Source organism: Cutaneotrichosporon cavernicola (genome assembly GCF_030864355.1).
Source record: "Cutaneotrichosporon cavernicola HIS019 DNA, chromosome: 1".
NCBI lineage: Eukaryota > Fungi > Basidiomycota > Tremellomycetes > Trichosporonales > Trichosporonaceae > Cutaneotrichosporon > Cutaneotrichosporon cavernicola.
This window is the reverse complement of record NC_083393.1, coordinates 1,266,194-1,284,951: the sequence shown is the minus strand read 5'-3', so window position 1 is coordinate 1,284,951 and position 18,758 is coordinate 1,266,194. Positions and strand designations below refer to the sequence as shown.

At 59.2% G+C, this 18,758-nt stretch overlaps 8 protein-coding genes across 8 annotated transcripts; 3 read left to right on the top strand and 5 right to left on the bottom strand.

The window, feature by feature from the left end:
• Positions 1–1,491: 1,491 nt before the first annotated feature.
• Positions 1,492–3,674, bottom strand: NRAP (uncharacterized protein; the record flags this gene model as incomplete). Its single annotated transcript, XM_060600744.1, has 4 exons — positions 1,492–1,499; positions 1,659–1,731; positions 2,762–2,975; positions 3,139–3,674. 4 exons carry the CDS (start codon positions 3,672–3,674, stop codon positions 1,492–1,494), a joined length of 831 nt encoding a protein of 276 aa, XP_060453024.1.
• Positions 3,675–4,079: 405 nt separating this feature from the next.
• Positions 4,080–6,072, bottom strand: ADE12 (uncharacterized protein; the record flags this gene model as incomplete). The annotated part of the gene is made up of 5 exons (XM_060600733.1): positions 4,080–5,074; positions 5,141–5,236; positions 5,722–5,891; positions 5,996–6,017; positions 6,063–6,072. 5 exons carry the CDS (start codon positions 6,070–6,072, stop codon positions 4,080–4,082), a joined length of 1,293 nt encoding a protein of 430 aa, XP_060453023.1.
• Positions 6,073–6,801: 729 nt separating this feature from the next.
• On the bottom strand, positions 6,802–8,101 carry CIR1 (uncharacterized protein; the record flags this gene model as incomplete). Its single annotated transcript, XM_060600722.1, has 7 exons — positions 6,802–6,915; positions 6,990–7,058; positions 7,105–7,124; positions 7,195–7,623; positions 7,841–7,859; positions 7,895–7,952; positions 8,034–8,101. The coding sequence occupies 7 exons, from the start codon at positions 8,099–8,101 to the stop codon at positions 6,802–6,804; spliced, it is 777 nt and encodes a 258-aa protein (XP_060453022.1).
• Positions 8,102–9,630: 1,529 nt separating this feature from the next.
• On the bottom strand, positions 9,631–11,162 carry CcaverHIS019_0104730 (uncharacterized protein; the record flags this gene model as incomplete). Its single annotated transcript, XM_060600711.1, has 6 exons — positions 9,631–9,791; positions 9,828–10,157; positions 10,188–10,236; positions 10,269–10,692; positions 10,727–10,799; positions 10,967–11,162. The coding sequence occupies 6 exons, from the start codon at positions 11,160–11,162 to the stop codon at positions 9,631–9,633; spliced, it is 1,233 nt and encodes a 410-aa protein (XP_060453021.1).
• A 130-nt stretch (positions 11,163–11,292) lies between these two features.
• Positions 11,293–12,758, top strand: CcaverHIS019_0104720 (uncharacterized protein; the record flags this gene model as incomplete). The annotated part of the gene is made up of 4 exons (XM_060600700.1): positions 11,293–11,613; positions 11,645–11,796; positions 11,829–11,852; positions 12,026–12,758. The coding sequence occupies 4 exons, from the start codon at positions 11,293–11,295 to the stop codon at positions 12,756–12,758; spliced, it is 1,230 nt and encodes a 409-aa protein (XP_060453020.1).
• Positions 12,759–12,878: 120 nt separating this feature from the next.
• Positions 12,879–14,106, bottom strand: CDC43 (uncharacterized protein; the record flags this gene model as incomplete). Its single annotated transcript, XM_060600689.1, has 5 exons — positions 12,879–13,112; positions 13,217–13,432; positions 13,514–13,836; positions 13,869–13,972; positions 14,009–14,106. The coding sequence occupies 5 exons, from the start codon at positions 14,104–14,106 to the stop codon at positions 12,879–12,881; spliced, it is 975 nt and encodes a 324-aa protein (XP_060453019.1).
• A 172-nt stretch (positions 14,107–14,278) lies between these two features.
• On the top strand, positions 14,279–16,198 carry CcaverHIS019_0104700 (uncharacterized protein; the record flags this gene model as incomplete). Its single annotated transcript, XM_060600678.1, has 4 exons — positions 14,279–14,713; positions 14,746–15,043; positions 15,108–15,404; positions 15,438–16,198. The coding sequence occupies 4 exons, from the start codon at positions 14,279–14,281 to the stop codon at positions 16,196–16,198; spliced, it is 1,791 nt and encodes a 596-aa protein (XP_060453018.1).
• A 338-nt stretch (positions 16,199–16,536) lies between these two features.
• CcaverHIS019_0104690 (uncharacterized protein) lies at positions 16,537–17,868 on the top strand (the record flags this gene model as incomplete). The annotated part of the gene is made up of 3 exons (XM_060600666.1): positions 16,537–16,780; positions 16,820–16,944; positions 17,050–17,868. The coding sequence occupies 3 exons, from the start codon at positions 16,537–16,539 to the stop codon at positions 17,866–17,868; spliced, it is 1,188 nt and encodes a 395-aa protein (XP_060453017.1).
• Positions 17,869–18,758: the final 890 nt, after the last annotated feature.

The following is an 18,758-nucleotide window of genomic DNA, read 5'->3' as shown; positions in this document are numbered from 1 at the left end:
ACCAGCGCCCTTGTATCCGGGGCTTTTGGAGGACCGGTATTAACCACTCCGGAATTCCCGGAGCAGTTGAGATTGAGTCCAGACACCCAACACCACCGGAATCCCGGTTCAACTAATTGGGAATCGGATCCTGCTGTTGAGAACACAGCTAACAACGATCACGATCCGGCAGGAGATTAATCGTCCCGGCAGGCGCTCGATTGCTCGTCACTCCAGTTCCCATGTGTCATCGGATCGGGTTTTGAATCATGGGCGGCTGAGAGTCTCGGCGTCATCACTCAGCACCAAGGCAATTGTTGGGCAAGGTCAGAGGATGTGGGGCATGTTAAGGGAGTGCAGGCGAGGGGATAACAGAGGGGGCTCGATATGTCCACGATCACTGAATCAAAATATCTGCCACCCGCACGATGACGATCTCCTGCAAGAGAACACATGCTTCAAACACCGCCAGGCTTTCCTAGATGTTGCAATACATTTTGGAGGCGGCTGTACAGTACCTTGTTCGTGGAGCCGTCTGCCATCGGACACAATCCCAATCTATCCATAGAAATCCCACTCGACCATGCGATAAGCATTGGGTTTTGGGTCCCCATCAAACGACCGTTCTCTATTTTCCCTAACCACCCTTTGAGATTGGGTATCAAGATCGACGACTTGAGGGGGGCTCCCCCTCATCCAAAAACGGCGGGCCCCGGATCCAACTCTCCACACTACTGTCGGACAGCCAAAACCCGAACCAAGCCAGCCTTGCTTCACTAGTACTACATGTATCCTACGTGTTGATTACATTTTCCTTATCCACCGTCCACATTTCCTGCCACTGTCTCAGACGTCGTCGCGTCGTCTGAGATATGCGATATGGAGATGTACTCCTATTTCTTCCATATCGTCCTCAGCGCAATGGCATGCGACTGTCTTCATACTGTATCGAGCTGCATCCCGCGCCTGTCATTGTGTGTTGGGCTGAGTGCAGGAATCATCGCCCCGGCCACGACTGTACAGGTAATTCAATTAATCGTATTAATCGCTCTGAGGTGTGCCACGCTCATTTAACGTTGTCCAAAGTATACAGTACTGGTGGACGTGGGCGGCCCCTCACTCCGGCGCCCACCACAGAGGTGGGCATGTGGGTACCGTGTTCCGTGTTCCGTGGCACTCATGTTCCGTGGCACCCGCGTTCCGTGGCATGCCTTGGCTTACGCGATGCGATCTGATACACGCTTAGTTTACGCCACCAAGGACATTCCTCGCCTCCAGTCACAAGATCACGAGGTCGTCCAGTCCAAAGGCCGCAGATCACTTGGTGTCTTGACAGACCAGACGCCGGCACGCCTGCCCGCTGGCCCTACGCCACAGCTCTATTCATTCCAGCAGGAAGCTAAAGAGGGATGATGCATACAGTCGGTCGGTCTATGTACATAATGTTTGTGGCTCCCCGCGTGTGTTCCCCGCCGTCGTCCGTCGTCGGATGACCAAGACCAAGGAGGAAGTTTACAAGACTGGCGTTAGTGGCAGTCCCAGTCGCAGTGTGGTATCAAGCGGAAACGAGCAGGAGTGGCAGTGATGTACGAGGGTGCGTGTCGTACCTCGCGCCCAAGAGCATCCGACAGTGTGCTTCGTACGCCCTCGTGCCCCGGGTTCTAGGCTACTCGACTTACTGGCGTTGACAATGTTGGACGCAACGGCACTGCCAAACCCAAAGCCCGCACCGGTGACTGCTGCATTACCGAGCTATTGTCAGCCGACGTCGTATGAGCATGAGTATGAGTAATTTCTGGGATTCCGTAAAACGCGGAGAGCCGGGGAGCGTCATTAATAGGAAGCATGTGACGCACACCCACGTCGCACTAGGTTCTCGAACACGACAGCGTCTGGTGTGACATCCCTCTACCCTGCACCAGGGATACGCGGGGAGCATAGCCCTGCGCAGCCTAATCAATGTGGGCTGGGATTGTTGCGAATGTGGAACGCGGCGAGGCAATGTGTAACGCCAGCAGGGTAGAGTCACCTCACGGACAATGGGAGTGAGGCGGGTTGGATAGAGGATGGATGTAGTGGTAACAGGTAAGCGCCGCAATGGGCCACGCGGTAGGGCCAGGCGGTAGCCGATTGCCACATCGATGGCCAGCCGTGCGGTAACACACACGTGTCGCACGGCCGACCTGATGCGAGCCGGCTGGATGGTAACGGATTCACCGAGACATCGCAAGCAGGACACTGGAACCCAGTCGCCATTTCCGTCTGCTGGTTGCAACTGGATAGGCGCTATCCTTTCTCAGAGAAACAGTACAGTCGCTGTCCGTTCTCGAAGGATCGCTGATCCTTTCTCAAGTGAGACGGAAGGACGCATTCAAGGAGCGCCTCTGGCACTTCGGGAAACCATTCCAACCTTTGAGACATCGGCGAGCCGCCGAATCGTGATAGGAGATAGTGGAGACACGGCAGACTTGGTGGAACCGCCTTCTGCCACCGCAGTAGACACCTTGGGCATTCGGAGACACCGGCCCCGCGGGACGGTCCGCGCCGCCATGCGTGACCCACCATTCATGTTCTCAAAGAGGTCTGTGGTGACGAGACGAGCTCTGTGTCCCTCTCTGGCCACGCAGCTCTCTCATCATCCAGACAACCTCTCGAGGGCGGCCAAACCACGCCGCTCGACTCCACCGATGGGGACTGAACAGGCACCCACCTCACCAACTCTGACGGATCACCATTCCCAGTTCACGATACTCCAGAACAGTCTTCAGCTGAGAGCACTCACGTTTCCGCCAAGCTTGCCGAACTTGTGCTTCTTGGGGTCATCCTGGACGACGATAGTCGTCCCGCCAGCAGACTGCTGCATGGGCGACATGGACGGAGAGGCGTACTGCTGCACCTGGCCCGGGGGCGGGGTGTAGTACGACGTCGCTGCACCAGGCGGCTGGTAGGGGACCATGCCACCAGCGCCCGCCTTCTCGTCCCTGGTGCCGGAGGTGCTAGTGTTAGCGGTTGTTCGTAAGAATGAGGGGACGCTTGTGTACGAAGAGGAGGTTCGAAGGGGTAGGCCGGAGTGGAGGAGCGTCACCGTTGGGCAAGCCGGATGAAAGGACCGCCCACCTTCCCCCGCCTTCCCTCTCTCCCAGTCCTCATCGAACTCACATCTTCTCAACGTAGTTAGCCGGGAACAGCCCGCCCTTCTCAACACTCCCGCCAACGAGGTGACCGCGGAACCACTCCTTATTAACCTCTTCGACAATCACGATAGTGTCGCCCTGGCGGAATCGCAGATCCCCAGGATCAGCCCCATTGTAGTCCCAGAGCGCGCGTGCGCGCTGTTCATTGTGTCCCGGGGGTGTGTTGCGGGGCGGGAGGGCTGGGCCGGGGACGTGGGCTGCCTGGAAGGCAGCGACAGGCGCCTGGAACTGCTGCGGCGGGCTCACGGCCTGATTGGCCTGGTTCATGTTCATCCCAGCGATACCGCTGACGATCGCCAGAGGAGGAGAGGCGGGGGTTACGTTCGAGGCCGGCACGCTCGCCAGCGCAGGAAACTGGGTGTACGGGTTGGGGAGGCGGGAACGGATCTCGTTGGCGGCAGTCGGGGTGATTAGCTGGAGCGTTTCGAGGAGCCCGACGCTGGCTAGCGTCTGAGAGACTAGGTGGGAGGCGAGAGCTTGGGCTGGCTGTTGGGATGCCATTGTGAATATTGGAAGGGGGAGAGTGTAGAGTGTAGAGTAAGGTTGAGAGATGAGAATGGTAAATGACAAGCTGGCAGCGATGCAGTGCTCGAGCTGGAAAGGGTGTCGTCATCTGATGGCTCGTGGGTTCAGGGGCCTGAATTCGCAGTCGTTGGGTGGCGACCTCGATCAGAAAACTCTGCTGACTGGCCACGCGGTGTCTCAATTCAAAATGTTAATATAAAGAATTTAGCGGCTGTGGCACTCAACTACCAGACTACAGATCAAACTGCTGCGCTTCTGACAATGTTTGAGGAGCCTGTTCGTGTGACCTGCGACCTGCGACCTGCGACCGGCGGCCGGCGACCTGCGGCCCACACACTGCACAGTGATGCATCTATTCCGGAACCACATAGAGCCCCATAACTAGAACACAGTGACCGTGCTCTCGCGAGCAGGGCCAACACCAATGTACTGGACCTTGACGCCGAGGTAGTTCTCGATGAACTTGACGTACTTCTGGGCGTTCTCGGGAAGGCTGTCCCAGGTGCGGCACTCAGTGATGTCCGACTTCCAGCCAGGGAAAGTCTCGTAGACGACCTCAACCTCGGCGAGGCGGTCGAGGTCGGCGGGGAAGCCGTCGATGAGCTTGCCGTCGAGCTTGTAGCCAGTGGCGATCTTAATCTCGTCAAAGCCGTCAAGGACGTCGAGCTTGGTGAGGTTGAGCGAGGTGTAGCCGTTGATCCAGGTCGAGTAGCGGCACACGACGAGGTCGAGCCAACCGCAGCGACGGCGACGGGAAGTGACTGTGCCGTACTCGGCGCCGACCTCCTGGAGAGTCTCGCCGATGGTGTTGAGCTGCTCGGTGGGGAAGGGTCCACCACCGACACGGGTCGTGTACGCCTTGACGACACCGATGGCGCGCTTGATGGCGAACGGCGGGATGCCGAGGCCAGTGCACACACCACCGATGGTGGTCGCCGACGAGGTCACGAAGGGGTACGTGCCGTAGTCGATGTCAAGCATGAGCGCGTTGGCACCCTCGACAAGGACGCGCTTGCCAGAGCTAAGCTGCTGGTGCATCCAGGTCGGGCCGTCAACTACGTGGGGGCGAAGACGCTCGGCGAGCTCCAGCATCTGCTTAATCTCACCCTCCGTGTCAAACTCAAAGTTGCCGTAGCGCTTGATGCGGCCCTCGACGAGCTTGCGGAACTTCTCGGGGAAGGTGGGGTCGAACAGGTGGTGCACACGCAGACCGGAGCGCGACGCCTTGGACGAGTAAGCGGGTCCGATGCCCTTCCTGGTGGTGCCGATGGACGAGCCACCGAGCTCGATCTCCTTGAGGCCATCGACAATCTGGTGGAAACCAAGGACAAGGTGGGCACGGTCCGAAATGAGCAGGCGGTTCGCCACCTTGAGGCCTGGACGTCAGCACGGTTAAGACCGGGATCAGAGCCGGTCACGACCGTGCGCTCGCTGAAACTCACCCTTACTCTCGAGCGTGTCCAGCTCCTTGAAGAGCGAGGGGACGTGGACGACAACACCCGAGCCGATGAAGGCGGTGACCTTGGTGTTGATCAGACCTGGCTGTTAGTGAGTCTCCAGAGGAAATGAATTCCGGTTCTAGAGAATGAATAATGGCGGCAAAATCGTATCATGTCTGTGCGGCGCAGCCACACATTCAGCTGAGCAGCGCTTGGACCCAAAAGCTAGGAGTGGAGGCGGACGCGGACTGACGGGTGCGCCGGGCTGGGTAACTGGGGTAACTGTTGCGCTCACACAGCCGTGTGTGCAGTTTCCCCGCCAGCCTTGCTGGAACAGAGTTGAATGTCGCCGCTGAGATTCAGGTGACCTGAGCGTGGAAGCTGGAGAGGACGTGGGGTGGGCAATATTTGTATGCGAAGCAACACTGCCGTCGGCTGAACCCCGTCGACAAGAATAGCAGCCGACCTCTTCCGACCACCACCGTCGTGTATGGAGGACGTTCGTTCTTCGGTCCGACAGTCACACAACCCAGCGGCGCCAAACAGCCCATTCCGGGACCCGAACGCGAAGCAGCGGTACTCACCCGAGGGAAGGAGGTTAAAGGCGTACTTGACCTTCTCGCCCTGGTCGTTGGTGACAACAATGGTGTGGCCGGCGTTGTTACCGCCGGCGCAGCGGGCGCAGACGTCTGCGTCCGCCGCGAGAATATCGACGAGCTTGCCCTTGCCCTCGTCTCCCCACTGGGAGCCGAGGCTGGATGTCAGCTAGGTTTACTCTTTGTGGTGGCCTTCCTTCGTCAGAAGACAGAAGGTCACTAGCGCCGAGACTGGGGCCGACCAGCGAAAGTGGATACGTACACAACGGTGACCCCTTGCGGAGCTGTCACGTCAGCTATGCAGTGGAGTCATGGATGAACTTGCTTACCTTGAGTCATGTTTGTCCGTTGCTGGACGATAAAGTCAAAGACCAAAAGGAAAAGGATTCGGTGGAGGGAAGATGATAATCCTACATACTCCTGTCTCTCACTACGAATCTATGGCGCCATCTGACCCGTACAACTAAGGTTTCCAGGTCTGCTACAGTCACCAACTGGCCTTGATCATGCCGCCTAACCCTCCTAGCTTTGCATCCCTCGCCTGATTCCCTGCCCTTGTTCTGCTCATCTGCATACTGCATCCAAAGGGCCGCAATAACCCAGCTTGCTCAGCCTGCTCAGCCTGCCCCAGCAGTGTCCAGTGGTAGCTATACCATGAGTAGACTGACATGCGGACCTCTGAAGTCGACTCGGCCAAGATTCGGGGATAAATTAATTTAAAATATATTGAGCAAATAATCATTCATCATGTTAGGCTGGTCCAAAAGGAACCCTCCACGTGCTTTGGTCAACCATTAACCCGAGCCATATCCGAGGATCCGAGTTCCCCATCACTACCCTCTCCCAGTAGGACCTCAATTGGACTTTGGTGGACCTCGGTGGAGGTCAGCCACCCAGCCAGCAATGCCCACGTTTCATGCCCCGACGCCATGCAATGTCCCAGAATACTGTAGGATGCTCTCTACGCATAGTGCATTTTTCTACTCGCTACTGCTGCTCGTCTCGGCCAGGCCAGGCATCGCGCGCTAGTGCCCAACGTCCTGCCATGCAAATATGGGTTCGCACCCCTTAGATGACACCAGCCTCCTTGAGCTTGGCAACAAGCTCCTGGACCGACTCGACCTTGCCACCGCCCTGGCGCTCAGGGGGGTTCTCGACCGAGATGGTCTCGAGGCGGGGAGTCTTGGGTTAGCGTGTTTAACGGAGATGCTTCAACTGGTGCAAATGCGCCCAGATGAGCCAGACAAAAGACTCACAATGTCGACACCGAGGTCGGCGGGCTTGATGGCCTCCGACTTCTTCTTCTTCGCCTTCATAATGTTGGGCTGAGGTCAGTCTTTCTGCTCTACCATCTTCAAGCGGTTAGCTCACAAGAGAGGGGTAGCGGGGCTCTGGATCGTCAGCTCTGTTTATGGTAGCAGGGCAATTCCGTGGATCTCTTCGCCGAATTCCGTGACTCACCGTTGAGACGCAGGTCAGTGGTGACAATGAGAGGGAGCTTGGTCTCGAGGGTCTCGAGGCCACCGTCAATCTCGCGGACGACCTTGACAGTGCCGTCGGCCGAGACCTCGAGCTTGGAGGCGAACTGGGCCTGGGGCCAGTTGAGGAGACCGGCGAGCATACCACCGGTAGAACCAGTGTCGTCGTCAATAGCCTGCTTGCCGGCAATGATGAGGTCGCTGCCGTCACGCTCGGCGATCTTCTTGATGATCTGAGCGACGGCGAGGGGCTCAACGACGTCGGTCTCGCCAACCTGGACGTGGATGGCGTTGTCGGCACCCATGGCAAGGGCGGTGCGGAGGGTGTCGATGGCCTTGGCGGGGCCAACGGTGATCGCAGTGACCTTGTGGCTCTTGTCCTTCTCCTTCATGCGGACGGCCTCCTCCATGGCTGGTGTCAGCTGTGCCACGACCTGGTGCGATGGCGCTTGTAATGTCGCCAAGAAGCCGCGGAGCTCGCCGGAGCTGCACGACGACCGCCATACACTCTCTGCATGGCGCTGTAGCAGCACGCGCGTTTTCATCGCTCCAAGCGTGCTCGCTATCACCGGAGCCGCGTGAGCCGTCTCGGCTCGGCACTCTCGGCTAAGCACCACCAGCGAACTCACCAATCTCGTCGAAGGGGTTCTGGGGTCAGCGGAGCTCCAGCATGTCAAGCTCACCATCGAGTACTTGACATTGGTGTCGACGCCCTTGCCGTCCTTGGCGATGCGGATCTTGCTAGATGTCAGCGGGGTTCGGGGTGAAAGCCGGCCGAAGTTGGATTTCGGCGCCGGCTCAGCGTTTCAAAGGTAAACGCACACAGCGTAGTCAATGGCACGCTTGACGGGGACGAGAATGTTGGCGCGAGCGGGGCGAGTGACGAACATGATGGGCAGTAGACGATGGACAGAGAGATTCCAAAGACGAGAAAGGGAGCTTGTAAGTACAAGAAGATCAAGAGATATAGGCGAAGGGGTTAACTTCGTCAAGATCCGGGGATTGGGGATTGGGTTGGATTGGGTTGAGTGGGTGATGTGCCGACCTGGAAGAATCCCACCCTGTACTGTCATGATCGCACCGACCCAACACCACCTTCCCCCCCCTCCCCCTCCTTCGCCCGAAGAACAGCCGAATCCCGTCACGTCAACTCGGTTGGCCACATTTGCCGAGCATATCAGCTCTCAGCACGCCTAGTAAAACCCACGTGGACCACATGGATTTAATGTTAAATTTGTGAGTTAGGCTCACCAAAAAGAACAATGGAAATGGCAGATGGGTTGAAGACGGAGGCAAAGGTGGTCCTACCTTCTCCGGTGGGTGAGGAGGACTTGGTCCAACCACAGTGCACGTCTTCAACCCAACTGCATCCAAGCTACCCCTTGGTCCGTCTCACACCTCTTCCTCACCACCACCGAAACCCTACTCATCAGTCACAATGGTCGCCCCTATCACTGGCATGGTAAGCTTACCTCTCTAAACACCGCTGACAAGCAGTTTGCGCGCCGCATCTACAAGGACATTGCCATCTCGTGAGAATCATTGAGGATGCAATTTGCCCTTTCGCGTTGCTGACCCCAGCCTCACCGCCGGTACCGCTGCTGGTTACTGGTTCTGGTACGGCACCCACCTCCCCATGAGTACGTATCTAGCATGAGAGACGGAGGGATCAAAGGAGACGCGGCGAGTTGGAGGAAGGAGGGGTTCCGGTATCCAGTGTCCAGTGTCCAGTGTCCAATGGCGTCACGGATGGTCGAGCTGACAAACAGTGAAGAAGCGCGACGACTACTACGCCAAGCTCGACGCCGAGAAGTCAGTTTAAAGCACCAACAAATCGAACTTAGCATGCACAATGTCGCAGGTGGACTGGTGTTAGGGGCGGAGTGGGGAGGAAGAGGCAGGCACTCGGTGGGGCCTGGCCGGCACGCAGTGCTACTGATCGATACCAGCGCTTACAGGTGACGGCGTACAGTGCTCGCAGTAGCGATATCCTCTGCAAGCGAAGAGGCAGGAGGTGTCTGTGCAAGCGGAGCTCGGGGCGGCGACGGTCCGGGTGCGATGGCGGGTGTACGCGGGCGTGCGTCATTCATTTCTTCAGTCTGCCTCCCAACTCTGCAACTTGCGCCGCTGCACGCAGGCGTGAGACGCACTCAACGATGGCGCATGTGGCGCGCATCCACTGCATGTTGCGCACAGCGCATCCAACGATTTCAGGTTGGTATACATTGTGAGACTGGTGCACTGGTGCGAGATGTCGTCAGCACCAATGAGAAGGGGACGAATGTCCATCTCCATCCATCCATCCATCCATGGACATCCGTCATCGCCAGCGTCGCCCATCCTCACGGTATACAAATAACGTTCAGCTATTCTACAGTCATGGTTGTTCGTGTACATAACCGTCGGAGCGTCTCTCCCTCTATTCTCGCGCTGTGCTGTGCCCCTGCATCATAATGCTGAGGTATACCTCACCGACGCCCTGTCCGCGCATGATGAGGTCGCTGTGGTCTCCGTCCTCGACAAAGTGGGTCACAAACGCAATCTCGCGTGGGTACGCCGCAAAGCTCTTGTTAAGCCATTCTGCTATCAGCTGATCGTCAAGGGGAACAAGCCCACCCTGCCCGTTACGCGGGACCATGCCGTCCAGCCCGCCCCACCACACATCTATTGGGAGTCGAAGGAGCTTGTCTGTCTCGGGATGCTGTTCGAGCTCGGCATCCTGCTCAGACTCGTCTCGCTCGGAGCTGTCCTTCTCTGTACCGGCCTGGAGCGAGTCATCATTCCCAGACTTGTCCTCCGCCTCTTTCTCCGCCCGGTTCTTCGGACAGCTGTCCTCCTCCTCATTCTGCTGCTCCCTACGCACTGCAGCAGCAACGGCGTCAATCTCGGTCGTGAACCACGCCGGTCCCGTGTCAATCTCCCCGCGGTTCAAGCAGAGCAGGTGTTCTGGTGTCAGCGCATCCCGACGATCCTCACCCTGTCCTATTCCCCGGAAGTCCTCCGCGTAGAGGTACTCAGTGGTGAGCTGGAATCAGTTTTGCCAGCTAATCAGCGCACGTATTTGGCAGTCGGCGCCCATAGTCGGCGCGGCGGCGCCTCCTCTTCTGCCTTCTCGTCGAGCTCGGTCTCGGTGCCGTCCTCCCGCTCGTCTTGGAGGCTACGAGTCGAGGGCTCCGGACTGGCAGGCGCGCTAGTCCATGCTCCAAGCCAGCTCTTAACTGCGGTCACGGCACCACCGACTGCTTTGGTCGTTGCCCCGTAAGCCTCCTCGGCCCCCCGGACGGCGTTGAACACGAACGGGATGGTCGTGTCCTGCGTGGTTAGGACGCCGCTAGGGATCCAGTCAAGGAGTTGGCGATATGACAGTGGGTCTGTGGCTGGAAGTGGAGGAGACCACGGTGATACGAGATACACTGAAGGCGGTGGGGTTAGGCCAGTAAGGAAGAGGTCCGGGTAGGAGGAGAGAAGGCGGAGTGCGATGCTATCTCAGCTCGTTCAGAAGGAAGCTAGCTCACTAGACTCCCGCAGACGTTGCGAGCATATGGGCAGGCTTAACGTCCAGGTGTTCGAGGACTGAGGCGATTTGTTCTGCCGTCAGAATGAAGAGAGAGGGGCGCACGGCAGCTAGTATCGATGCGCTCGGGCAGAGGAACCATTGGCGTGGCGCCCGTTCCAGGCCTATCGACAACGATGAGGCGGATGCCGTGGCCCGCCGCCAGTGGATCTGGCTCAGCACTTGCAGCAGATGGAAATACCTTGAGGCGCGGCGAACCACCTTGAACACCCTGAGGGCGGGACGAAGAGGACGGGGATACCGTCTGGCGCCCCGATGTCGGCGTACGACACGGCCACGCCTGTGCGCAGACACTTTGGGAGACGGCGATTAAACTTGAAGAGGGCGAGGTATGCGTGTGGGTCTGTGAGGGGCGTGGGTTCTTCTTCAATGTCCATGGTGATGTGGGAGGGTGATTGGGCGATAACAACAATAGACCCCGGACAGCCTCCACCACAGTCATGTATTTGTTTCCACCCATTTCATCAACGGCCTCCAGTTTGTGTGCAAACAATTAGACAAGGCGCCATGGCGTCACCCACACACACAGAATGGCCAAAGCACACGCGGGAACCAGGCGTCGAGGAAGGCGAAGAGCGTGAAGAGCGTGAGGCGAAGCGCGTGCGCCTGTCCGAGCCTCCTTACCATCACACTCCACCTGAGGGCGAACCGGAAGTTGACAGCGACTTTGAGCCTGAACACGAACACGAGCACGAGCACGAGCAAGACGACCACCCGGATCCTGGTAGCGCGCCGAAGAGGGAGAAGAAGAAGCGCGTGCGCACCGATCGTGATCGAGAGCGTGATCGTGAACGGCGACGAGAGCGCGACCGCGCCCGCCGGGCAAGGGTGAGTCCGAGAAGTATGTAGTTAACCCAAGCAAGCGGCCGAGCGGGAGGAGGCCAAGGCTGCTGAGGCGGATGCGGCTGCAGTCGAGGCCCAGCAGGTTAGGGAGGATACGGAAGAAGGGGAATATTGCGTCTGTAACGGCGCGAACGGCGAGGAAGGCGGCACCATGGTCGGATGCGAGACGTGCGTAATCACACAGAGTGATCTGACGGCAGGTGCGACAACTGGTTCCATCCCGCGTGCGTTGGACTCGACGAGACGCAAGTCGACATGTTAGATGTGTATATCTGCTCTTCATGTGAGGAGAACACCTCACAGCGGACGAGTTACAGAAAGATGTGTAAGGCAGGATGTGGGCGCGGTGCGCGGAGTACATCAAAGTGAGTCCATTTTCCATATCTGCTGACTTTAGATTCTGCTCATCGCGCTGCGCATTCGCTCATGCGCGTGCTCTCCTCTCCAACGTCGAGAAGAAGGATGTGAAGGCGCTCGAGACAGCACTATCGGCGTACCCCTCACCCGCGCCAATTGTCAGCATCGACCGGGCGGACGACCACAGCCGCGCCGTGCTAGAGGGCGCACAAGACGCCGCGACGCTAGCACTACTCTCCTCCCTCCAGCGACAGAGCGCCGACGCTGAAAGAGCACTCGCCATCCTCGCCCGGCGGCAGGCCATGCTCGCCTACGCCGTTGGGGTTTGGGAGAGTCTCGTGCCAGGGGTAGTGGAGGAGCCCAAGAAGCGGAGCAAGAATAAGAAGCGAGACGGGGAGAAGGATCCGCGGCCGTGCGGATTCGATCTGCGGTTGGTGTGGAGCGATGCTGAGGTGGCTGTGTGGGATGGGAGTGAGAGAGAGGCCACCCCTCCGCAAGAAGAGGAGGTGGACAAGGAGAAGGAGACGGCGCTTGAGCGCGCGGCACGGCTGGGGCTGTGTGCGGTTGGACGTAGGTGTGAGCGACACGCTGGGTGGCAGAAGACACTGGCGGTGCAGCTCGAGGTTGAGGCGACGCAGCTCACGCGGCGGCGGGACGAGCTTGCCATGTTGGGCGAGCGGATTGAGCGTGCAGGAACGACGGCGGTTGCGGCGCGCCGCGCTCGCAATGAGATGCACGCCGCGCTGGAGGCCAAGGCCAAGACCAAGACCTAGACTAGCATGTATGTATGCATCCATGTACCATGCCCTACATTCATGGTCTCCCTCCGACAGAAGCTGGATATGACAGCCTCACGCTCGCGTCGCCGGCTATCCTCGCTGGCTGCTCTCAGGCTAGGCCAGGAGGTAGTCGCGCGCGTCGGCAGGAAGGTTCCACACGGCGTCGATGGCCTTTAGCCCAAGTTCCTCGCGAGCTGGCGTTAGGGCCAAGGCTGCGAGGGCGAGGTAACTGTGGAATGGATCAGGGAAGTCGGACGGCGCCTTGCCAAAGCCTCCGATGGGGGACTGCGCGTCGAGGATGAACGAGGTGTTAGCAGGCGCGTTGACCAACGCCTCGCGGTCGAAGGTCTGCGTGCGCCGAGCGAAGCGAGGGACGAACGCGGAATTGGAGTTGAAGAGGTAAGAAGAAAGAAGTGCGTCAGCACCACACCCTCGCACAACACTGTACTCACTGCAAGCGCGCCGCAACACCAGAAGGAATAGCACACGTCCTCGAGCTTGCCTGGACGTCCTTGGAACCCGCCGAGCTGGCGCTGCACGATCCAGCGCGTCGTCTCGCCGTCATCTTCGACTCCGCCAAGTAGCGACAGCCCCGCGGCGGCACAGTACGTCGTTCCCCCCTGGGCTTCGACCACGCCGGGGCGCGACGCATAACCGCCCTCCCATGTCTGCTATTAGCCTGCTTGGCCATGGCTTCCTCGCTTGGCTCCTCACTTCCCTCTCCCTCGCGCGCTAAGTCGTGGACTCACTCTACACCGGCCCAGAAATGCCCGCGCCGCACCCACGTCTATATCTTTTATCCTCCCATCCTCCGCCTCTCCCTTGAGCGCAACAGCCCGCGTCACCGCCGCGCAGTAGCTCATCCGCGTGTCGTTCTGGAACGCACCCGGCATCCCCGGGGACGGCGCAAAGCTCCCGTCTTCTTCTTGGCACGCGCGCAGAAACTTCATCAGACCGGGGCGGTCGAGTCGATCCAGCGGTGCACGGAGGAGAGCCAGTGAACAGAGCGCAGTGTATGTCGAAGGCAGGTGGCCCGGCCCGGGGAGGGGCGAGCCGCGGAAGCCTCCATCCGCTGGCGTCAACAACGCAGTGAGGCAGACCTACCCGCTTGCAATTCCCAGAGCCAATTGATCCAGCCGGTGCGCGTTGTGTGGTCGAGGGCGCCGAGCAGCTCGAGGCCGGCCAAGGAGAAGAACGCGATGGTCACGCTGTAATTAGTGGAGGCTCGATGGAATTGGGCGCACCGGTTCACATCGTGTTCCTCTGCTGCTTGGGGGAGCACGGTGAGGCAGCGCTTAAAGTACGCTATGTGTGCGTTGCGCTTGAATGTGCTCTGTGACATGCGTGGGAGGGTGGGAGGGTGGGAGAATGGGAGGCGAGTAAATTCGATGGAGGGAACGAAAGCGGAGGAAGGAATGAGTGTGGAGTGGGGGAAGAGTGGACCTGGGACAACGAGGACGCGTTGAAATTCCACGAGGTTATCTCGCGTCTCCCTTCTCTCCATCCATCTTTCCATGCCACCATCACCACCGCCCACACCCCGCACTGCCACTTTTCTGGGCATCGGGCGACCGCGTGCGCCCACGCCATCCGAGGCCGAGCCACTGCTAGACGAACCAGGCCCTAGCAGAGCGAGATCCGTCTCGCTCGCGCAGAGCATTGCGTCCGTCGCGTCTTTTGTCTCGGCTGCCTCCAGTACGGGTCTGAGCGTGTCGAGAAACCATTCACGGAATCCGAGTTTGACTCGACCCAAATCACCTCGTACAGATCTCGACCCACAAGAAGAAGACGAACTGGACTCGGACGATGATCCACGCGCATCCTTCGCGTTCTCGGATCTCGAAGAAGACCTCGATTGGGATGGCGACTGGGACGAGGCAGGCTCTGATGAGCCGCTAATGCGTCGCCGACGTCGTGACGACGTTCCAGGGGAGCGCGCATTGTGGGAGGTACGTCCAATCCCGCACAGACACTGATACAGCTCGTGCCGGCACTCGTGCTTGCGCACCCACTCGCGCTGTTCCCGGCACTCGCGGCGATCCCACATGACTTCCTGCCCGCCGGCGTGGCACTATTTGTGCCCCTTCTCTGTGTCCTCGCACTCCTGTCTGCCTGCGCCCATATTGTCATTGTGTATCTGGGCTGGTACCTCAACGTACACACGTTCGAAGACGTGTTCGCAAAATGCGCAGGCGAGCGTTTCGGACCGTACGGCCTCCAAGTCGGGCGCGCCTTTGTCATGTTCGCGTCTATGGGCGCGAGTGTGGGATGGCTGGGAAGTGAGTCTGAATCGGCCGAACTCTCCAGGGCGCCACCAATACACTATTCACCAACTAACGCCAGCTCTATATGGACTCTTTGAGCCGCTCGCCCGCACATACCTCCCCTCCGGGGTACTACAGACGCGTCTGTTTTGGCTCCTCGTGGCCAGCGCAACCATGATTCCCGCGCTCGTCCCATCTCGCAGTTTCCGGAGCTTGCGGCCAGCACTCTTCGCCCTGGCCCTGATGCTCCCAGTTGTCGCGTTTATCGCTATTGGGCGCACCGTTGAGGTCCGCAAGCTGATTGACGAGGCCGACTACGCCAAGCGCGCACTGAGTGTCCGGGGTCTCAACGCCGGATCAGCAGGCTCAGGCCTGAGTGAGTCTCTAGCCGCTCAGAGTTGACCCAAAGCCTCCCTGGCGATGTTCTTCACACCCCATCTCCAGTCCCTGTCGGTACACACGACGCTGCAACGTAATTCGCGGCAGCGGTTCTTTATCCCCTGCTTTGCGACGACTCTGGCTCTCGTCCTCATCTCGCTCCCCTTCGCCCTCGTACCTTACTACCTTCTCCCGCCAGCCCCGACGGGGCTCGCCCAACTCCCCGATGACGACGGTTGGACGAACGCGGCTCGGGTGCTAATGGCCGCACTTGTACTCGGGTCCACTACCAGCTGGCTCTTGCGGGGCCGCGATTGCATCCTGACCGCGCTGGACGTGGACAGGGGTGAGAGCATCAAGGCCGGCCGCTGGGTCGGACTCGGCATGTGGGTCGCTGTTGTCGCGATCGCCGCCCTCGGCGGGATTGTGGCGGACAAAGTTGAACTGCTGGGCGTGATGGCGACCCTGGCCGTCGGCTGGCTCCTTCCCTCCCTCTTCTTCATCATCACCTTCCACGTCCGCTCCCCACTATCCATCATCTTCCCGCGCGACGCGCCGCCACCACCGCCAGAAGAACCCATCACCGTCGCCGGCCCAAGCAACATTCACGTCCGCACCGCGTCGCTCGACGACCCCGCCACCGACGTGCTCCTCGCGCGCAAGGAGCACCAACTCCAGAAGCGTCGCCTCGGGCGCCGCTTGTGGCAGGATATGGTCGTGTACGTCGGCATCCTTCCGGTCGGGTGTGTTACGCTCGTGTGGAGCGTCGGGTCTTTCCTTGGTCTCTGGTAGGCAAGACCTCAAAATAGAACAGTATAGTGGGGGCTACGAGGACTGCAGGACAATAGATGGGCGCTCGTCAAAGGCAGACTGGTTGCTGGACAATGCATACTCTTTCTGACATTGCGTCTGCATCGTCGCCAACATTATTTGTTTGTCGCGTCGCCAACATCGCGTCGCCAACATTGCATCGCCAACATTACGGTTTGGGAATGACGGCCGGCAATAGCCGGTTCCTGTATTGATATCGGCGATGTCTTCGCCAACCACACTCGCCATCGCCAACTCGTCCATTCAACTCATCGTGCTATAAAGCTACAACTTCTGAGTCTCTCTTCCCATCGACTCCCATGTCCACCACGCCACCAACAGAACAGCGCCCGCTCCTAATCCTCGGCGCCGGCGTCATCGGCCTGACCACCGCCGTGCGCCTCCTCGAATCGCCCTCCTCGGCCGGGCGCAAGGTCCACATCATCGCCGACCATCATTCCACGGACGGGCTTGATGCACGCTACGCCTCCAGTATAGCTGGCGCGCACCACCTGAGTTTCGCAGATGACGCGGATAAGCGCCAGCGGCGGTGGGATATGCGCAGTGAGGACTCCCTACATCTCTAGATGAGGCTGACCGTAGCGTTTCGGGTGCTGTATGAGGAGTGGAGGAAGGAGGGGGAGGCGTGTGGGCTGATGGGGCTTACGCAGACTGAGATGTGGGTCGGGTCGAGTAAGCATCTACAGATCTATGAGGAGCATCCGGACGTGAGTACCCATCTCCTCTCCTCTCTTCTCTCTTCAGTCCGCTCCCTCTCAGTCCTCCCCCTCATCAGCTACAACCACCCCCCATCCCTCCCCATCTAACGCAAGTTCAAAGTCCTCGAGGCCCGCGACGCCCCATGCAAAGTCGACCACATGGTCTCCTTCACCTCCCTCACCGTAACTCCATCCCTCTACCTTACCGGGCTAGAAGCGCGCGTCCGGTCCCTCGGGGGGATAATCCACCGCGCCCACGTCGGGAGCTTGCACGACCTGGCGACGCTCCCCTTCTTATCCCTTTACTCGATCCTACCCGCCGCCGTCTTCGTCTGCGTCGGCCTAGGCGCCAGCTCTCTCTTGGGCATTGCAGACCAAAGCGTCTACCCAACACGGGGGCAGGTTGTGCGCGTGCGTGCTCCCTGGATCCGATCAGGCTATACGCGGCAGGTGGGTTCGCTCGCGGGTGGCGAGGGAGGACAGCGGACCTACGTGATCCCCCGGTGTACGGGGGACGTGATCCTCGGCGGGACACGCGAGGAACGTGACTGGGACCCGTACCCCCGTCTCGAGACGGCTAAGGACATCTTGTGCCGTGCGCTGGATATCTGTCCCGAATTGGAACCGCCACATGCGCGCGCGCCCGCGCTCGAGGCGGGCGAGAAGACCCTTGAGGCTGCTTGGGCTGCTGAGATGGGCGAGAAGGAAGAGAAGGTCAAGGCTCTCGAGGAGGTGGTTGTTGAGCACTTGGTCGGATTTAGGCCGAGCCGCGTGGGCGGGACACGCTTGGAGAGGGCCGAAGTTAGGCTCGCGGGGGAGATCGTCGCCCTCATCCACAATTATGGGCATGGTGGAGCGGGGTGGCAGAGCTCGTGGGGCTGTGCCGAGGACGCGGTGGCTATCTGGGAGGGAAAGAACTTGCCCAAGCTGTAGAGAGAGAGAGTTTAGGATGGAGACGGAATATTCTCCTGCTATTGAGTTGGCCGTGCGTTGAGTTTTTGCTTGCTTCGACCTCCTCACTAACTTGCTCTCCTCCCTCTATCCCTCCCCCCCTTCCTCTGGGTCAATACAAACCAGCGATCACCGACACACATTTTTCTATGATAACCGAATTCATATCCACATAACTGAAGGGCCACTGCTGCGTCTAATTGGTTGAATTACAGCTGCTATCATTGATTGATTGAGATGCAGCTAGTCATTGCGGAGCGGGTCAAGCACTCTCCGCATCTCAGCATCCTTTTTCCTTCCCTTGCCCATATCCTCCAGGATCATGTCAGCTAGCAACTCCCCAGCGCCAACGGCATGGCTAACTCCCACCCCAACCGCGGCATACAACCTCTCCCGTACCCACCCGACGAGTGGCAACCCATCAGGCGTGATGGGTACGCTGGCATACCGCCTTGCCTGTTGGGCGACCTCCTCTCCATGGATGGTTGCGATAACCTGGCGCGCGAAACGCACCCCCGTTTCCTCGGGCAATAAGGTGACTGCCCGGCCGACAGCGCTATCCAACGCCGTATTGCAGGAACTACGACCCGTCGGCACGGGGATGGACATGCGATCCCGATCCCCTTGGTTGTGGATGTACACTTTTCCGAAAATGACGAATGGGCTGGGTAGCCGTGGTCGATGGAAGCTGGAAAAGGCGCAGGCGTGTCCCACCGCCTCTCCGACGGGAAGCAAGTCCCAACTCGTTACGACTATGTGGGTGGCCGAGAACCTTCCCGAGGAGGTATTGACTCCATTTGAGATACAAAAGACCTCGGCGGCGATAATGTGGACGCCAACCGCCCTCGCTTTCTCTTGCAACGTCTTGGCTA